The 17984-nt window shown below is 35.3% G+C and overlaps 1 protein-coding gene across 1 annotated transcript; it reads right to left on the reverse strand.

Annotated features, from left to right (window-relative positions):
* Positions 1-615: 615 nt before the first annotated feature.
* On the reverse strand, positions 616-14095 carry cdx1b (caudal type homeobox 1 b). Its single transcript, XM_036588639.1, has 3 exons — positions 13555-14095; positions 4007-4155; positions 616-1595 (listed from the first exon to the last, which is right to left on the reverse strand). The coding sequence occupies exons 1-3, from the start codon at positions 13985-13987 to the stop codon at positions 1398-1400; spliced, it is 780 nt and encodes a 259-aa protein (XP_036444532.1). The 5' UTR covers positions 13988-14095; the 3' UTR covers positions 616-1397.
* Between the last annotated feature and the right edge of the window lie 3889 nt (positions 14096-17984).

The raw sequence follows: 17984 nt of genomic DNA on the forward strand, positions 1-17984 counted from the left end.
CTAAAAATGAATCCTGCACAAGCAGCAGATCCACAGCAAAGCTTTTATTACAAATTACTTTGAAAATATACAGTTATTAGGTTTCAGCATTTGAATTAAAATTATATACACAATATTTCCGCCCATTGAATGAGTAGAGCAAAAGTATTATTAACAATACAAACAAACAAAAATAGCCAAAATGACAAACAATAAACAGTCATAGCGACACTTTTTTTCCTTCTTTTGAAGTTTTCTCTTAATAGTTTTCAACTTTTTCACAGAATGCGCAGCTTATTGCAGTTCTTTTTCATGGTTAAGCACAAGTGTTCTCAGGTTGGTGTTCTCCTCTGTAGTGGGCCAGGCGGTTGTACAGTTGGACATTAAAGCGATAGTTCAGTGAGTGACAAAATTTTCACAGTTCTTCCCCTTAATGTAAATGCTGGAGATTGCTTGACAGCTCCATTTGAGCCATGAAGCTGAAGTTGGCTTCTTACTTGTTAGCTTCCTTTTCAAATTTCCTATTCCACCACAATGAGTGCGTATACATGCACTCAATAATCCGATCATAATCAGATTCCTGCAGTTATTCAAATGGTCAGGTAAACACCATACTCCAATCTAGAAATCTGAATAAGAAATCTGATAAAGAGAGCTGGATTTTAGCTCAGTGGTCAGATTTCTCAGTGCATGTAAACTCTTACTCTGATTTCTTTCGGATTTCTCAGTCTGAGCATGCGCAAGAACAGACGGTGGATATCGTGAGACGCAGCAGAACAGTGTTGGAGAGGCACTGAAACCAAACACGAAATAAAGGATTTAAATATTCTTTATCTTCTAGATGATGTATGTTCATATTTTCAGGTAAGGTGGCGTGATGTTTAATAAAAAACAAAGCCACGGGATGAAGTTTGAGTGTTATGTTTATGTCGCGTCTTCTTCTGTGAGTTTATTGGCTCGTTGTGAAGTAGAAACCTGATTACTGCCAGAATCATGTGGACCTGGAGTTTCCCCATTATCTGACTATTCAAGCGCATGTAAACGCGTTGATCGGATTACTGACAAAATCTGATTTTCTGCAGTTATCGGATTATTAAGTGCATGCATACACACTCAATGTGACTGCTGTGCCATTTAAGGTAGAATGGAAATTTTAAAAAAGAAGCTGGCAAATAGGAAGTCAACTTCACTAACATGTCTCAAGCGAGTCTGTGATGATTTAGGCATGCAGTTAGCACCACGATAATTGGTGGGGTATTCCATTACTTGTTAGCTACATTAGCCACATAGCTCCAGTGCTAAAACTGAAGAAGCAACCTTTAGACACCAAACATGTTTTGGCTGATCCAGTTAATTTAAAGAAAAGGGGGAAACTAGAGGAATTTTCCAGAACTATCGCTTTAAAACTTGCTCTTCTCTCAGTACTCCTCTTTGATAGTCATTGGCATTGAGGACGACACGAGGCCGCCGCTGCTGCTGGTTACCATAGCTGCGTTGCTGGGGATGGCTGAGCTGGGGGGGGTGGGGGTGGTGGTGGACGCTGCCTGAGGCTGCTGGAGCTTCTTTTTATTGATCTTCCTCTCTTTGGCTCTTCGGTTCTGAAACCAAATCTTCACCTGAACCCGAAAAACAAAACGATAAAATGGTCAGAAACTGGAGCACAGATGCAATAAAACACAGACAGAATATATATAGCAAAATTCAACAGTATTCACTGTATATGGGCAACGGCTTATGAAAGATTAATGCAGTGGTGCTTGAAAGTTTGTGAACCCTTTAGAATTTTCTCAATTTCTGCATAAATTTGACCTAAAACTTCATTAGATTTTTACCTAATCCTAATAGTAGATAACGAGAACCAAATTAAACAAATGAAACAAAAATATTAGACTTGATCATTTATTTATTGAGAAAAATGACCCAATATTACAGATCTGTGAGTGGTAAAAGTATGTGAACCTTTAGGATTAGCAGGTAATTTGAAGGTGAAATGATTGATGTTCAGAGAGAAGGCCAAATTATTTCTGGAAACTAAGAAATGTACATCTATAATAAGTACACATATACATCTTTAGCTCATTTTTAATCAATGGAATAATCATGGTTGTATTTAAATTCTGTAAGTTTTACAATAAAAGACTTTTTTACATTAAGGTGTCAAAAAGGGTTCTTTAAGCGATGCTGTAAGAGAACCCATTCTGTTTCTTTGGAGAACCTTTTTTCTTAAATGAGATGTGTGAGTATGAAGAAAGTATTTTAAAGTTTAAAGAACATCCACATATTATAGATGTAATAAAGGGTAATAAAAACAACACAGGTGCTGTTTATCACCCACAGTTGTGCCACTACTGTTGTGATTGTTTATCCTTCAAAAGATTTTGGTAACACTGAGCTAAACTGCCAGCCTGTGAGCAGTAGTGACACCAGGACGGCTGTTTGGGATGAGCATGACAAATTTGCGGGTGGGTCAAACTTTGGATTTCAGTCCTGTAGCCAGCTGCTACAACAAAACAGTAATTTAACCTAATCGACATCTGCTGTGCATTGACCAAAAATTTCAGCTTGCTTTGAGCAACTTGGCTTGCAGTTCTTTTTTTTTTTTGTTTTTAAATCTGTTCAGATCGAATGAGTCACATTCAAAAGTGGGTAATTGTTAGTAGTTATTGTATGTCTTTTGAATAATGTTATGTTTTCAGTTTTTATGCGGTGGGTGAAGGTCTTATTTTCTTTGATGAGCTTCTGTCTAGCAAGTACCTCATCATAAGGGTTATTGGTTAAACTAGTGTTTTGACTGGCCAACATCTAAAATTTTAATTGAGTCACATATTTTGTAAATTCATATTTATTTGTGCTTTTGGCTTATTTCTATCCCAGAATCATATCACCACCACTGCTTGTGCGTCCTTTTACTGACTAATTGTTGAGAGAACGTTCATTTGATCCTTAAGAGCCTCATTGACACACAGGTTAGTTCTAAGATCCATTGCTATGGAAAAATTTCACTTTACAAAAGATTACTTATTTATTTTTTGTGTTGGGTCCTTCTACTACCACATCGACCTGCTGGATTCATTAGTACTTGTTTCAGAACCTCATCATTTACAAACAAAGCCCTGTGAAGAACTTTTAAGTTGGTAAAGAACCTCTATAATAGTAATAATAATAATCATTATTTATATCGCACTTTTCATGCCGGTGGCAGCTCAAAGTGCTTCACAGACAGGTGATGATGCTTAAGAGTAATTCAAGAAATTATCAGTAGTAATTTAAATTCATATTTACAGCATTTGGCAGATGCTTTTATCCAGAGCGACATACAAATGGAGCATTTCTTGTACACAGGTATGCAAAGGTAGTGTTAGGAGTCTTGCCCAAGGACTCTTATTGGTATAGTGAAGGAAGTTGACCCAGGCGGGGCATTAAACCCTAGTCTACGGCATAGAAGGCAGAGGTGTTACCCACTACACTACACCACTACTCCACCAACCACTACACTACACCACACCAACCACATATAAAAAATACATTATGTGAACGTTATTTTGACCTTTTAAAGGTTCTTCACATGCATCTCATTTACAGAAATGTTTTTTTTCCAAACCAAAAGTGGTTCTTCTCTGGCATCACTCCAAAGAACCGTTTTAATTCATTGTCAAGTTGTGTTTGGAAAGGGTTAAAATCTTGAAACAACCAAAAGAGAGCATGCTCCAATCAGGATTGTTTTCTCTGTGGTATCTAGGCTGATACAGTCTAGTCAGCTCTGTCATTGGTTAGGACTTCAGGAGCCAAACTGAAGGCCTTACATGTCAGTTTAACTGTCAACATAATTAGGAAGTGATGAAGGAATCAACCAATCATGTTTTGATTAACAATTTCAAGAGAAAAAACATCAGTTTAGTTCGTCTGGAAGTTCTACGTAAGTCAAATAAACAAACAAGTCTTGGCTGATCGATTACATTCGGTGGGGGGGGGGTAAATTACATTTTTGGGACAATTGCTTTAATCTGATAGGAAGCCCAAAACTGACCTGTCTCTCTGAAAGGCTGAGCGCTGTGGCCAGTTCTGCTTTCCTCCTGATGGTGATGTATTTGCTGTAGTGGAACTCCTTCTCCAGCTCCAGACGCTGATGGTCCGTGTAGACCACCCGGTACTTATCTTTGGTTCTGGTCTTTCCACCTGACAAGAGAACAACAAAGAACAAAAACAAAATTCAGAATCAGAGTCTTTATTCACCAAGTACAGACATCAACATGAAAACCAAAACAATAAACAATATAATTCTACATATAAATACAAACAGTATACAGTGAAGTACAGCAGCATTATAAATCATTACTATAAACAGATGAGCTTTGAACGGTTATTGAGTTAATGTTAGACAGTTTAGGGTTAATGACAGATCATTAGGTTGAATGTGAGAGTTTTGGTTTAGTGTGAGACTTTAGAATTAGGTCAAATGTAAGATTATTTAGGTTTAATGTGAGATAGTTTAGGTTAAGGTTTAATGTGAGATAGTTTAGGTTAAGGTTTAAAGTGAGACAGTTTAGGTTAAGGTTTAAAGTGAGACAGTTTAGGTTAAGGTTTAATGTGAGATAGTTTAGGTTAAGGTTTAATGTGAGATAGTTTAGGTTAAGGTTTAATGTGAGATAGTTTAGGTTAAGGTTTAATGTGAGATAGTTTAGGTTAAGGTTTAATGTGAGATAGTTTCATACGTGAGGCAGTTTAGGTTTAATGTTAAGTGGTTTAGTTTTATGGATTCATTGATGGATTTGGTTGTATTTTAATTCATTTAGATTTAGGCTTGAGAAGTGAAGAGTGTCTCATCGTTTGCTATTTAAAAGCGTATTTTGACTGTATGGAAAGTGTGTAGTGTTCAGATGAGGTTCTCTGTTTTGGGAAAATAAATAATACACAGTGAACATATTGTGCCACGTCTTTGCTCCATTTATCAGAGCCGTAATTAAAAGCACACACATAAAGCAGTGGGGCAGCATGTCCTGAGCCTTTTTTGGATTGGCTCCGTATATCAAACTCCATTTAGCCTGTCAGCAGCAGAGATGAAGCTTAAGTGCTCCAGCAGGAGCTGGGTTAAATATTAAAGCGTATGTCAGGAGGAGGAGAGCGCCGGCCGCAGGGAGGAACTGTGGGTCATTAGGCTGTTCGCCTGTGAGCCTGAGAAACACTCATTACACCTCTTAATCTCTCTAGTTAACATTCATTCAGCCAGGCGCCTGCTGTGATGAGCTATCTGCGCTAATTTAACTGTTTGCGTAGAAGAGCTCCTCCTAAAGCTGCAGTATGGCTTCAGAGACGTGCGCCCTGATCACTTTAAACCTCTCAGTTACAGCAATGTGATGTGGCTTTAATGCTTAGAACTCTAAAAGCATTATTATTTTATATCTGTACATTCAATTCACATAACTATGATTATATATGATATATGATATAATTATATAATTACACTGTTATTACACAGTAACAGACTACTACACTAACATCTGATTTCCATTCTGAATGGACAGGCCTGAGCATGCACTTCTGACTTGCTTGTTGTTTTTTAAAAACAAACTGGCCACATAATAGCAAAGGTGTTTTTTTTTTCTGCAAAGCTAGACACGTTAACTTTTCATCACATTCAAATCATAATAAAATATCTCCTCATCTGCTTAAAATGATAAATTTGGTATGAACTGAACATTTACAACCTACACTTTCCACACAGTTTCCCCACTTATTTCAGAACTGTGAGCCAGAAATAATTCAAAAGAATGTAGGAAGAGGCATTTCAAGGCATGAACACCATGAAGGCAATATTAGGGCTAATTCAGTAAAAAGCATACTTTTAATTAACCTCTTAAATGGCCAGGGTCCACTGGTGGACCCAAAGTTTAATTACATCCTTCAGTACCACTTTAGAATAAGATTACCCTTATAAAGCATGATTTAATATTAGTTTGTTAATGGTTATTAGTTAGGTCATAAACACTTTAAATACCATTAATAAGCAGTCATAACACATTAATAAATGTGATGGAGAAGACAAAATAACTTCAGTAAACATTAAAATCCAAACCTTAACAGTATAAATGAATCTGAGCAAACAAGTCACTGTTGCCCTTTTTATTTATGTGTTTTAACTGCTCATTAATGATTTTAAGGACTTTATCACCTAATTAATAATCACTAATAAACTAATTTTCAACCATTCATGAACACTTTATCAGGGTAATCTTGTTTTAAAGTGGTACCCACACTATACCTTAAGAATAGCTTAGCCAGTTTGCATTGAAATCCCTGAACAATAAGCCATAGTATGTAATCAGCCTGGGACATTAAGGGGTTAAGGTAGTTTCAGAGTTTTGTTGACTTTCAGTGCCACTATTTTATTCCTCTTTTTCCTCGTTATGATGTAGAATGTTGTCCACTGCACTGTGATGATCTGTTTACTGTTTGTGTTGATACCAGATTATCAGGTGGTTTATTTTTCTCGGTCATTGGCTCTGAGGTCACGGACGACAGAGATGTTGAGATGTTTCAGTTTCAAACTAATGTGACGTGATTGAGAAGTGTGGATATGATAAAGCAGAACGGCCCTCAGAGCGGAGTTAATCTGTAACACCGACCATAAAATTCCCGTCTGGGACAACAAGATAATGGAGCTTAAATCTGGGTTAGAAACGACCCGTCTGAACCGACCGAGCCCATTAAGAATGGTCATTTAGGACTGCAATGCCAAACAGTCCTAAATCACTCTGACCGCCTTTATTACAAAAATCAACACTCCACACACACTTAAACTCCTTCATGAGAATTAATGTTAATCAAGCCATCGTTCATCAACGTCACACCTGAGAAGAACCAAAAAACAGCATAATCTGCTCTGCTTTTCTATCACTATATCACTTTATAATCCTCCGATCTGACACTGACTGAATAGAAACATTCAATTCAGCTTCAAATGTGTAAATATTGCATGTTAACAAACTCATACTGTAAATATTAATGGGTCTACATAACAGCTCCTGACCGTGTTCTCCTCATTAGTGGATGTTTATGTGATTGCTGGGTTTCCAATACTACTCAGATGTTCGGAGTCAGTTGTCATATTCATAATTTCTGTTATTTTAAGTACAGTTATAAATTATGTAATGTAGATTTGAAAATTATAACCTAAAAACAAAAACTATTCTTGATCTAGTATTTTGGGATCAACAAGAAATTATGAAATGATAAATAATATAATGTAATTCTCTATTTACAGTCATTTGTGACAGGTCTTCTGCCTTTGATCACTACTTTTTAAAGGCAATATTAATTTTATTACATTTTCTCCTTAAAGAAATATCATATATAAAGTGTCTAAAAACATACATTCACAAGAAAATAAAAACAGAAACAGGCAGATGGAACCCAAACCATCCAGCCTAGAGAACACCTCCTCAGGGAAGAGCTGTTCGAGTGAACAAGAGGGTTTAAAATGTGTTTTAAAGGATGAAATCAAAGTTAGATCTTACAGACTTTACAGGTGTTGCAGAGTTTTAGAGCTCTTACACTGAAAGCTCTGCTACTGACTGGGGACAATTTGAAACAGGCCACCATAAACAAACCACACCACAGAACCTACAGTACTGTGCAAAACAGTAACCTCCCTAATTGATTTAAATTAGATGTACAATAATCCACTTGCATAAGAAAGGGGTGAAAAAACAAGAGTTTCCCAAACTGGAATGATTGAAAAAAATCATTCAAAGCTACAGAGAAAATGAGACTCCTAACAACCACCTGGAAGACCTGGTAGACACCAAATCTGCCCCCATCAGATAAACAGCACTTAAAGCTTCCATCTTTGAGAGAGAGAGGAGAAAATCAAGCTGCTTCACATCTGAAAACATCCACAGGTGTTTCTGTCCATCCTTCCACTGTGAGAAGACGACTCAGCGCTGTGGGTCTGAAAGGATGTGTAGCTGTTCAAGAAGAACCTCACTGAGAAAAGGAGACGGACACATCAAACAAAGAAGCTGAACGATGGACTGACCACCCCAGAGTCCAGACCTCAACACCACTGAATGTGTTTGATTACTTCAGAAAATGATCGACCAGCTTCTAAGACTTGGAGGTGTGTCTGCAGATTCTTTGAGGAACTGAATGTGAGTCTCCTGAAAAGAACTGCTGCCATCTGCAGAGTCTTCTGTAATTCTGGACAATTAGAGCAGCCTGTCCAACAGTTAGTTCCAATGAGATTGGCTGAGAAGTGTTCTAGTCATGCTGTTATTTGTGATAACAACACTATCTTTTTGCTGACCACTGGTTGCCAAGTCATGACTGGCTCTATGCTGCAGCTAAACATTACAAAATTTCTACTTCTAATTTCTTCTTCTAATTTCTACTTTATTATATACAATAACAATACATCAAACTCTGAACCTGTCATTGAGCTTTTCACCTAAACCAACCGAAATCAGCCAGAAACCAATATAATACAATTCAATGAACAAGATGTGCTGTGAAACGCTTTACAGACTCACCAGAACAAAACCCCATTCAGCTTCATCTGGAAAACACTGAAAAAACTCAAGCTCAACCTGATATTGACACAGTTTTATGGCTCTTTCTGCAATAATGCAGTAAAGTTGGTTTTGTGTTGGACATTTTGCTTAATATTCAACTTTCTCTTCTCAAATTCTCATGAAATAAATGTCCGAAAATGACCAAGCCTACATTTTCCCACTTCTGAAAGACAGTAAACAAACTACATGTAAATATATTTAAAAAATGTCTGACGTTAAATTTCACTGAGCATAGTGTAAATGCAGATAAATGATGCTTTAGTCATTATGCGACCGTCTTCCTTAAAGAAAGCCACACCTCTTTGCCTTACTTTGTTCTTTATTCTGCAGAACTGCTGCAGAAAACTGAAGGTGTGTTTTGGTGATGATGTACAGCTCAGTTATTGTTATACTATCATTTACCATGACGCACAACCTCCATGCTATATACTTAAATTTGCTGACATAAAAAAATCATGCAAACTTACTGCCTCAAAAAAAGTCAGGTTACTTAACGGGTTCAAGCTTAAATAACTTTATATTTTAATTACTTTCTCATTTACATTCTCATCAGTGATCCACACTTCTGCAGCAAGTAAACTCAAAGCCCAGTCATTATAAATGGCTTCCACAGAGCTGCAGTGCTCTACTCTTACGAGTTCTGCTTGCTCTTGAATTAGTCGGGTTATCTTGAATCAATGACCTTTCTTGCGTAAATGGACATTTCATACAGTAATAAATAAATGGCTTAGTTTAGACTAGACTATCAGTCATTTCTGAAGACTCTAATAGCTTAAAGTATGTTTACTGTTCTGTTAGCATTTATGGCTCCAGACTGAACTGATAAACCTGCACACAAAGCACCATCATGGTGAGAACAACAACATGTAAAATACAAACTTCACTTTCAACATGACAGCACACTCCGACACAAAAATAACATTTTACAAAAAGAATTACATTCATAAATTAGAAAAATAAGAGTTTATTAAGCATTTTCCAGAGAATGTATGTCTTGTAGATTATAATCTTCTGCACAGCCTTTTCAGTGTTCCTTATTATATTCTGGTTAAGCCAATAGCTGGTAACTAATTAATCAAGCCAACTTCTAATTACCTGTCTACTCATTACTACTTCATTAAGGTTTATAATGCTGTAACTGCGATATATTAAGCTGTTTTCCAGAGGTCCTCTAATGCTCTTATCAAGCCTTATTGAGACTAAAAATATAATTTGTTTGTAGTTATAGTTTTGATTTTTTTGTTCATATTGCATTACATATGATATATATCATGAATGTGCATGCATCAATAATTTTAGCTTGTAATCAACCTGTGCCTTTTGACTTTTAGAAGCAAACAATGGTCAGATTAAAGATATAAAAATATTTCTGTGTTTCTTCTGCTTGATCTTAATGACTGTAGAGAATAAAATGTGTCTATTGAATGGATACTTTAGCCATTAGCCAATCAGAGTTCAGCTTTTATACAGTAGACGTGTTGATGTTGACGTACAGATACTGATGTAATGTTGATGTTGATGTGTAGATTGTGTAGATACTGATGTGTTGGTGTTGGTGCTGTTTTAGTGGCAAATTTACAATATAGTGATGATTATATACCAAATATCAAAATATGGCAAATAAACTATCACAAGCTTGTTTTATATGAAAAGCACACAGTTTTACTGTTTAACAGAAACCAACAAAACTGGAGTTCAAAAATAATACTGGGAAGCTTTTTGGGCAAAAAACTCAAAGATCTTTGATCCAAATTTGATCCAAATTTTTACGTTTACCTCAGAAGCTAATAAATATACAAGCAGTAGTATGTGTTACTAGATTTGTATTAGTAATTTTAACAAATAAGTAAACAGAAAAGTATGATTATTATGTTTTACAGTGCAGCGTTCTAAGGCTTGAATATGTACAGATCAACTTTAAGTGCATTTTGTTTTTGTTGTTGTTGTCATCACTTGGTAGCCAATCAGAGGGGCTAAACATCGTCATCTAACAGATACAATCAAAGTCCTGAAAATGTGACGGCACGCATTCGATTCCAGCACTGACTAAAACTTTGAAACTTTTGAAAACAGACTTTTTTTAAGAAAAAAAAAAATCATTTTCTTTAAGATGGGTGCTGAAATACTATAAATGACTTCTGGAGGGTGATGCAGAGGACAGCTGAGAAATGTGAGTAGTGTGATACGGCTCGTATCACTGATAAGAATATAAACTGAAAACTCCACCGACAGAGCTGAGAAACATGATCCCAGATCAGTACATACAGAAAACAGCCTACACTGACTTTTATAAGCTATTAAAGTGGTGAATTGCTCAGATTATTTGTTTAAATTGTTTAAATTGTTTTGTTCTGTATGTTTTGTTGATTTTTCATTAAAAATGTGAAAAAAATATGGATTACTAGTTTTTAGGCTTTTATGCTGTTGCATATTATCTCCATCTTAAACACTAAACATTTGTATTACTTACTGATGTTACTGTTAAGCTGAGTTTGTCCTAAATCATTGGGTATAAATCATATTATTACAGTGTACCCAATCACTGAATTACAGTCAAAAATATAAAGGAATGACCAGTCAATCACTTTTAGTCATGGGTTTGAAATGGGTAAACAGTGAGCAGGCAAACTGTGTGCTTTTCATATAAAACAAGCTTGTGATAGTTTATTTGCACCATTTGATATTTTAATATTTGGTATATAATCATCACTATATTGTAAATTTGCCACTAAAACAGCACCAACACCAACACATCAGTATCTACACAATCTACACATCAACATCAACATTACATCAGTATCTGTACGTCAACATCAACACGTCTACTGTATAAAAGCTGAACTCTGATTGGCTAATGGTTAAAGTATCCATTCAATAGACACATTTTATTCTCTACAGTCATTAAGATGAAGCAGAATAAACACAGAAATATCTTTATATCTTTAACCTGACCATTGTTTGCTTCTAAAAGTCAAAAGGCACAGGTTGATTACAGGCTAAAATTATTGATGCATGCACATTCATGATATATATCATATGTAATTAAACCTTAATGAAGTAGTAATGAGTAGACAGGTAATTAGTAGTTGGCTTCATTAATGAGTTACCAGCTATCGGCTTAACAAGAATATAATAAGGAACACTGAAAAGGCTGTGCAGAACATTATAATCTACAAGACGTACATTCACTGGAAAGTGCTCAATTTACTTTAATTACTGCTTAATTATTTAGTGAGTAGCCAGTTAATTACTAGATACTGGGTTGTTAAGGTTTAATAAGCGCATTACATGGCCCCCTACAAACGAAGTGTTACCAAAGTGTTTAAATTTGGTGCATTTGTTCTCCGAACTCTGAAGGCAAAAATCTTTCACACCATCTGGTTAAAAGGTAAGATTAGCACTTAACTTGTCATTATCATTTATCATTTATTAATTTATAATTATCATTTATCATTAAATGTAGAGTTTTGGCCATATGAGACTTCTGATTTTTAACAAAACAATAGAAAATCCATATTTGTTTGTGATTAAAAGTATAAAAATGACATGTAATCAAACAAATCTAATGTTTTCTGTTAGATGTTCATTATAGGTATAATTATTCAAAATTTCAGCACTTTAGACCAATCAGAACAAGCTCTATGAAGTTTTTCCTCATGACACAAAATGTAGCTGTTGGACATGAAGGAGTTTAAAAGATCACGACTCCTCTTTTCTACTCTGTCCTCTTTTCTCCATTTATTAATTCAGTTCTTAAACTCACATTATGATGAACTAAAATTTGAATCAAATTTAATACATTTTTATAATAAACAGTGGACCCACTTTATTCAGATAAATATGAACAGATCTACTTTTTACAGTAATATAACCTGTAAAGAAATTGGTTCTCACTATAAATGTGCGTCATTTGTGATAGAGAAAAAATAAGTGCATTGTAGGTCGTTAAAAGTGCTTCGGATAATTGAGGCCACTAAACTGAACCTGAGAGGCCAGTGAGTTTAAATATCAGCTCCAATAAATCAGCTTGACTGTGAACATTTCTCACACTGACCGTTTAAACTTTACACTTTTTCTGCAACATGTATAATTAAGCAGGATGTTTTAGATCAAATTCTCTCACCTGCCTTACAAATAAAATAGCATAGAAATATTCAGTTTTTAAATTACAGCTCTTTGCCTCTACCTGTGCTTCTTTCTGTGTTGCCTGTGTTACCTGTGTTACTATACTCGTGTAACTCTACCTGGGTTATCTGTACCTGAGTTAGTTCTACCTCAGTTAGCACTACATGACTCACCTAGGTTAGGTTTGTCTGGGTTAGCTCTTCCTGAATTAGTTTCACTTAGTTTAGATCTACCTTGGTTACTTTTACCTGAGCTACTCTACCTGGCTTAGCTGTACCTGGGTTAGCTCTGCCTGGGTTAGCTCCACCTCAGTTTGCACTACCTGGCTCACCTAGGTTAGGTTTGCCTGGGTTAGCTCTTTCTGCATTAGTTACTCTACCTGGTTTAGCTGTACCTGGCTTAGCTCTACCTGGGTTTGCTCTACCTGGGTTAGCACTACCTGTGTTAGCTCTACCTGTGTTAACTCTACATGAGTTACTCTACTTGGGTTGGCTTTACTTTGGTTAGCTCAAACTGATTTACTGTACCTGGGTTAGCTTTACCTGAATTACTGTCCCTGGGTTAGATCTACCTGGCTTAGCTCTCCTTGGATCAGCTTTCACTGAGTTAGCTCTATTTGGATTAGCTCTACCTAGGCTAGCACTACCCGAGTTACGCCAGCTGGTTAGCCCTGCTTGGGTTAGCTCTACCTGGGTTACTCTGCCTTAGGCTAGTGGTACCCAAGTTACTTTACCTGTGTTGTCTCTACGTGAGTTACTGTACCTAGGTTAGTTCTACCTGGGTTAGCTCTACCTGCTTAGCTCTACATGCATTAGGGTTCTGGTTAGGTGGTTAGGATTAGGTTAACAACTCTGCCTGGGCTAATCTACCAGTGCTGCTTTACCTGGGTTAGGAGGCGCTGTGTTCCGTCTCATCCATTCGTAGGGGTTCCTGCGGGGGGCGCTGGGGGAAAGCTGCCCCACTGTGGGGGGCAGAAGCCCAGGGGGCTGCACTGGGGAAAACTCAGGTGGGCTGAAAGCCAGGTGTCCAGGGTTCGGGGCAGGTGGGGCAGGTCCTGCACTGTAGGGCGCCCAGTCCTCTCGCGTGGGGTAACCTGGGCTCCAGGTACCAGTCTGAGCCTCACCACTCATACCTGGCACATGATGATGATGATGATGATGGTATCCGGTGAAGTCCGAGTACTGAGGCGCAGGCGGAGGTGGGGGAGGAGGAGGAGGAGCGGAAACAAAGGTCTGAGGGTTCAGGTTGAGGCCGGGGTGTCTCCCTGAGTTCGGGTACATGCTGCCGTCCTTCTCCAACAGGTAACTCACGTACATGGTGCCACCTGAGGGCTCCAGCTCATACTGTGCTTTTCTCCTCACCTGTTACCTCTCACCTGTACCTGTGTGCGTAGCTTCCTCCAGTGGACCTGAGTGAAGACTGCCAGCTAGAGCCTGACCTTCTCTGCTGATAGCACTGACGTAGACTTTATGACTTTATGACCCCACCTCCAACACCCCCCCCCACCCCACATCACCCCCACACACCTACACACCTGGGGGCAGTTTCCATTGAATACAGCCTCCTGCCCTCCAACCGAACCTACAGGAACTGAAGTATTAGTTGGTTTATTATAATTTCTGCTGGATGCGATGCATAAACACATGAATACGTGTTACATGTAAGTTATTTATTTAGTTCAAATAAAGTCTATTAAATATTTTCAAAGTACTTTTAGTATTAAATAGGAAAGTACTTTTTTCACTTCACTCAAGCTACTACTACTACTAATAATAATAATAATATACTTTTTTGACTTTAAAGTTAATAATTAATATTAATGGAAAGAAGTAGAAGGAGAACATGCATAAACATTTGGAATCATGTGTCTTATGAATTATTATTTTTCTTTAATTGCTGATAAAGTGCAGGTTGAAATATTATAAACCAAACATCAAATGTAAACTGATGGTTTATTCACAATTTAAAGTACTTTGAGAAGAATGAGAAGTTATGACCTGGTAAAAATCAGTCATTTTTATAAATATTGAGAGCTAACTATTTATTAATAGTAATTTCGTCTTGTGAAATTACTATTAATTGTGAGATTTGATCACCACTTTTTATTATGTAAAATTATTTCCATTTTTTTCAGTGTTGTTGTTTTAAACTGTTAATTGTCTCTTAATCATTATGATTCATGTTGTATTAATATTTTATGTGTTAACTGTGAAGCACGAATGAAAAAAACAAAAAGAGAGAGAATATTATATGTTGATGTTATTGTTTATTGTACTAAATAAAACTGTATTAGTGTAATTACATAAACACGTTATCTTTCTTAAACTAAAGTTATTGATTATCTAAAATAGCTCCTAATATAACTGTTTAAGAATTATTTACAGTTTATTCACAGTAAAAAAAATTGTAAAAATGGACTGTTATATTTATGAACTGATTATTAAACTGATATGGAAACAGAAAAGTGTGTTTAACTCTCTCTCTCTCTCACTCTCTCTCTCTCTCTCTCTCTCTCTCTCTCTCTCTCTCTCTCACTCTCTCTCTCTCTGTCTCTCTCAGTAGTATGAAGCCTTCAGTTATAGAGAAAATAATTTACAAATGTGTTAAAAACAATATATTGTATTTTTTAAATTGTGATTTTACACAACAAGAACAAGAACAAGAACAACAACAACAACAACAACAACAATAATAATAATAATAATAATAATAATACATTTTGGCAGATAACCTGAGAGTAAGAGATCCAGTGAAGTAAGTAGAGACATTCATACTATAAATAATCAAATAATTAAATAATCTAATAAAAACTGTTGAAGAAGTTAAAAGATAAACAGACTGCTTTATTATTATATTATATATCATATATATTATAATTATAGCATTATTATCCTAACCATGATCTTATCCTATCATCTATTGTCCATTATTATTTTAACATCATTAGTCCACTATAAATGATCATATCATCATTGGTGAATTGTTTTTAATTTTATTGTCTCTCACATTATTAATTGCTATTACAGTGTTATTAGTATGCTATGAATTGTCATTATTACACTATCCATAATGATTATATAGTCATTATTACACTATCCGTTATTATTATAACATCATTAGTACACTATCTACGATTGTAACAGCATTATCACGTTATAGCTTATAAAGGATAGATTAATGATAAAATCAAATGATCACTTACAAATATGACAATTACACTACATATCATTATTATACTATATATGTTATTATAACATTTTTTTACATGATCCTTTTTATTGTATGGTCATTATTACACTATTACTACACTGCTATTTTTGCACCTATTAATATATCATTATTATTATAGCAACAATTGTTGTCATCATTATTACACAATAAATTCTTCAACTTTATTTTAACATTGTATCATTACTGTATAAAGAGTATTCTAATGTAAATTATTAGTATATTTTAGTATACACTTTTACATAATAATTCTATATAATTATATGTAAGTAATAAAAAGTATTATTAGTATTAATATTAATCTTGCTCTATACCAATCAGCCACAATTGACAATTAACAGACCAGTTGGAGTCTTAAATTGTATGTTCTTTCTTTCTTTCAAATAATAATAATAATAATAATAATAATAATAATGAGAGTGATGATAATAATAATAATAATAATAATAATAATAATGAGAGTGATGATAATAATAATAATAATAATAATAATAATAATAATAATAATAATAATAATAATAAATCTTGCTCTTGTTCTTGTTATTTTTGATGTGTATTTTTAGAATTGTTGATCTAATAAAGTGGCCAGTGAGTGGAAGTACAAGGTGTTTCTATTAAAGTGGCCCGCGAGTGGAAGCACAAGGTAGGTGTTCCTTATAAAGTGGTCACTGAATAGAAGCACAGGGTAGTTGCTTCCAATAAAGTGGTCACTACATGGAAATACAAAGGTAGATGTACTTCAGTGTTAGAACTCACTGGGAGTTTTAAATGATGTATTTTCAGGACGTCACCATTAGAGGGCAACTCAATAACAGAGGTTTACTCTGATCTGCGGTATTATTATCATTTACCATTATACAGTTTTCTACTAACACACGCTTGGCAGAGTGTTCTCCTTAAAGTGTGTTTATTATTTTATATAAAATAATTTGATTATTAAAAGTTTCTTAAAAATTAATAAATGGGTAAAAATATATGTAAAATAAATGAGTTCATGCAACCACTAGATTAGATGAGACTGCTGTAACATGATACTGGATGGACACCCTGCTGTCTCTCTAAATTGGCTCCATGGCCTTTTAAAAGGGTTAAAGGCAAGGCAGGTTTATTTATATAGCATCTTTCATTCAAAGTGCTTCACAAATGAGAAAAGGTCAATGAAAGGTTTTTAAAAAAGGTCAATGAAAATAGAAATTAAAAATGTGATTAAAACATGATTAAAACATTAGATTTAAAAGGGAAAATTATTAAATTAAAAATCAAAGTAGAAATTAATTTAGAATAGTTAAAAATGTAATTAAATTAAAACAAAAAGTTAATTTAAGATTAAAAAAAGTGCTGTTAGAGAGCAAAAGAAGCTAGAAATGCTAACAGTGTTTAAATTGCATTGTGTCCAGTGTCGGGGCTCTGTTGCTCTCTTTCAACTTAAGAGCATTTAAGAGCAGCATAGTAGCTAAATGCTGCTTCTCCATGTCTAAAGCTCTTAAGAGCCGAGTTTCAGCATATATTTCTGATCTGTTCAAGCATTATAGCCACTTATATCCTGAATCTCCTTGAATCTCTGCAATTTATTTGTTCAGGTTGGGAGGAATGTCTGATTTGAACAACTGTGAACTGTGTTGAATAGATTGTGTTTTGTGCCTTTTTACCAGACTTTTATTACTATTACAGCTCACCCCTCTGTTTGTTACAGTTAACTCCACCTACAGGTTAAGTCCAAGTCACAGTTGGACTCATGCCACTTTCAGCTGAAGTGCTCATAAAAAGCAGGAACTGGAAACAAAGATTATGTTTTGATTTGTAGCAGATGTGTTCAGACTGTTTATTATTAATCTTGTTCAAATACTTTTAAAATTATTAGACAAAAAGAAATGCGTTAGTGCCCCGTTATCACTTCCCAGCCTTAAGCATGAAGATAAAATAACACAAAAAAAAGTTTATTTGAAGATGCCTAATAAAATGGCAAAAACAGAGCAGAAACTTCACCTTTCACCTGCCTTTTTGTCTATTAATATAACTAAAGACATAAAACTGTTCAAACATCATTTATATGTCAGCAGATGTATCACAGCTCTTTTTGTTTAA

The sequence above is a fragment of the Colossoma macropomum genome, unplaced genomic scaffold, assembly GCF_904425465.1.
Source record: "Colossoma macropomum unplaced genomic scaffold, Colossoma_macropomum, whole genome shotgun sequence".
Classification (NCBI taxonomy): domain Eukaryota; kingdom Metazoa; phylum Chordata; class Actinopteri; order Characiformes; family Serrasalmidae; genus Colossoma; species Colossoma macropomum.

Coding starts and splice junctions, on each gene's coding strand:
- cdx1b (XM_036588639.1), bottom strand. CDS start 13,987: ATGTACGTGAGTTACCTGTTGGAGAAGGACGGCAGCATGTACCCGAAC. Junction 4,156..13,554: donor CACAGCGCCTCCTAACCCAG/GTAAAGCAGCAC, acceptor TTCTCTTGTCAG/GTGGAAAGACCAGAACCAAA. Junction 1,596..4,006: donor TCAGCCTTTCAGAGAGACAG/GTCAGTTTTGGG, acceptor TTTCGGGTTCAG/GTGAAGATTTGGTTTCAGAA.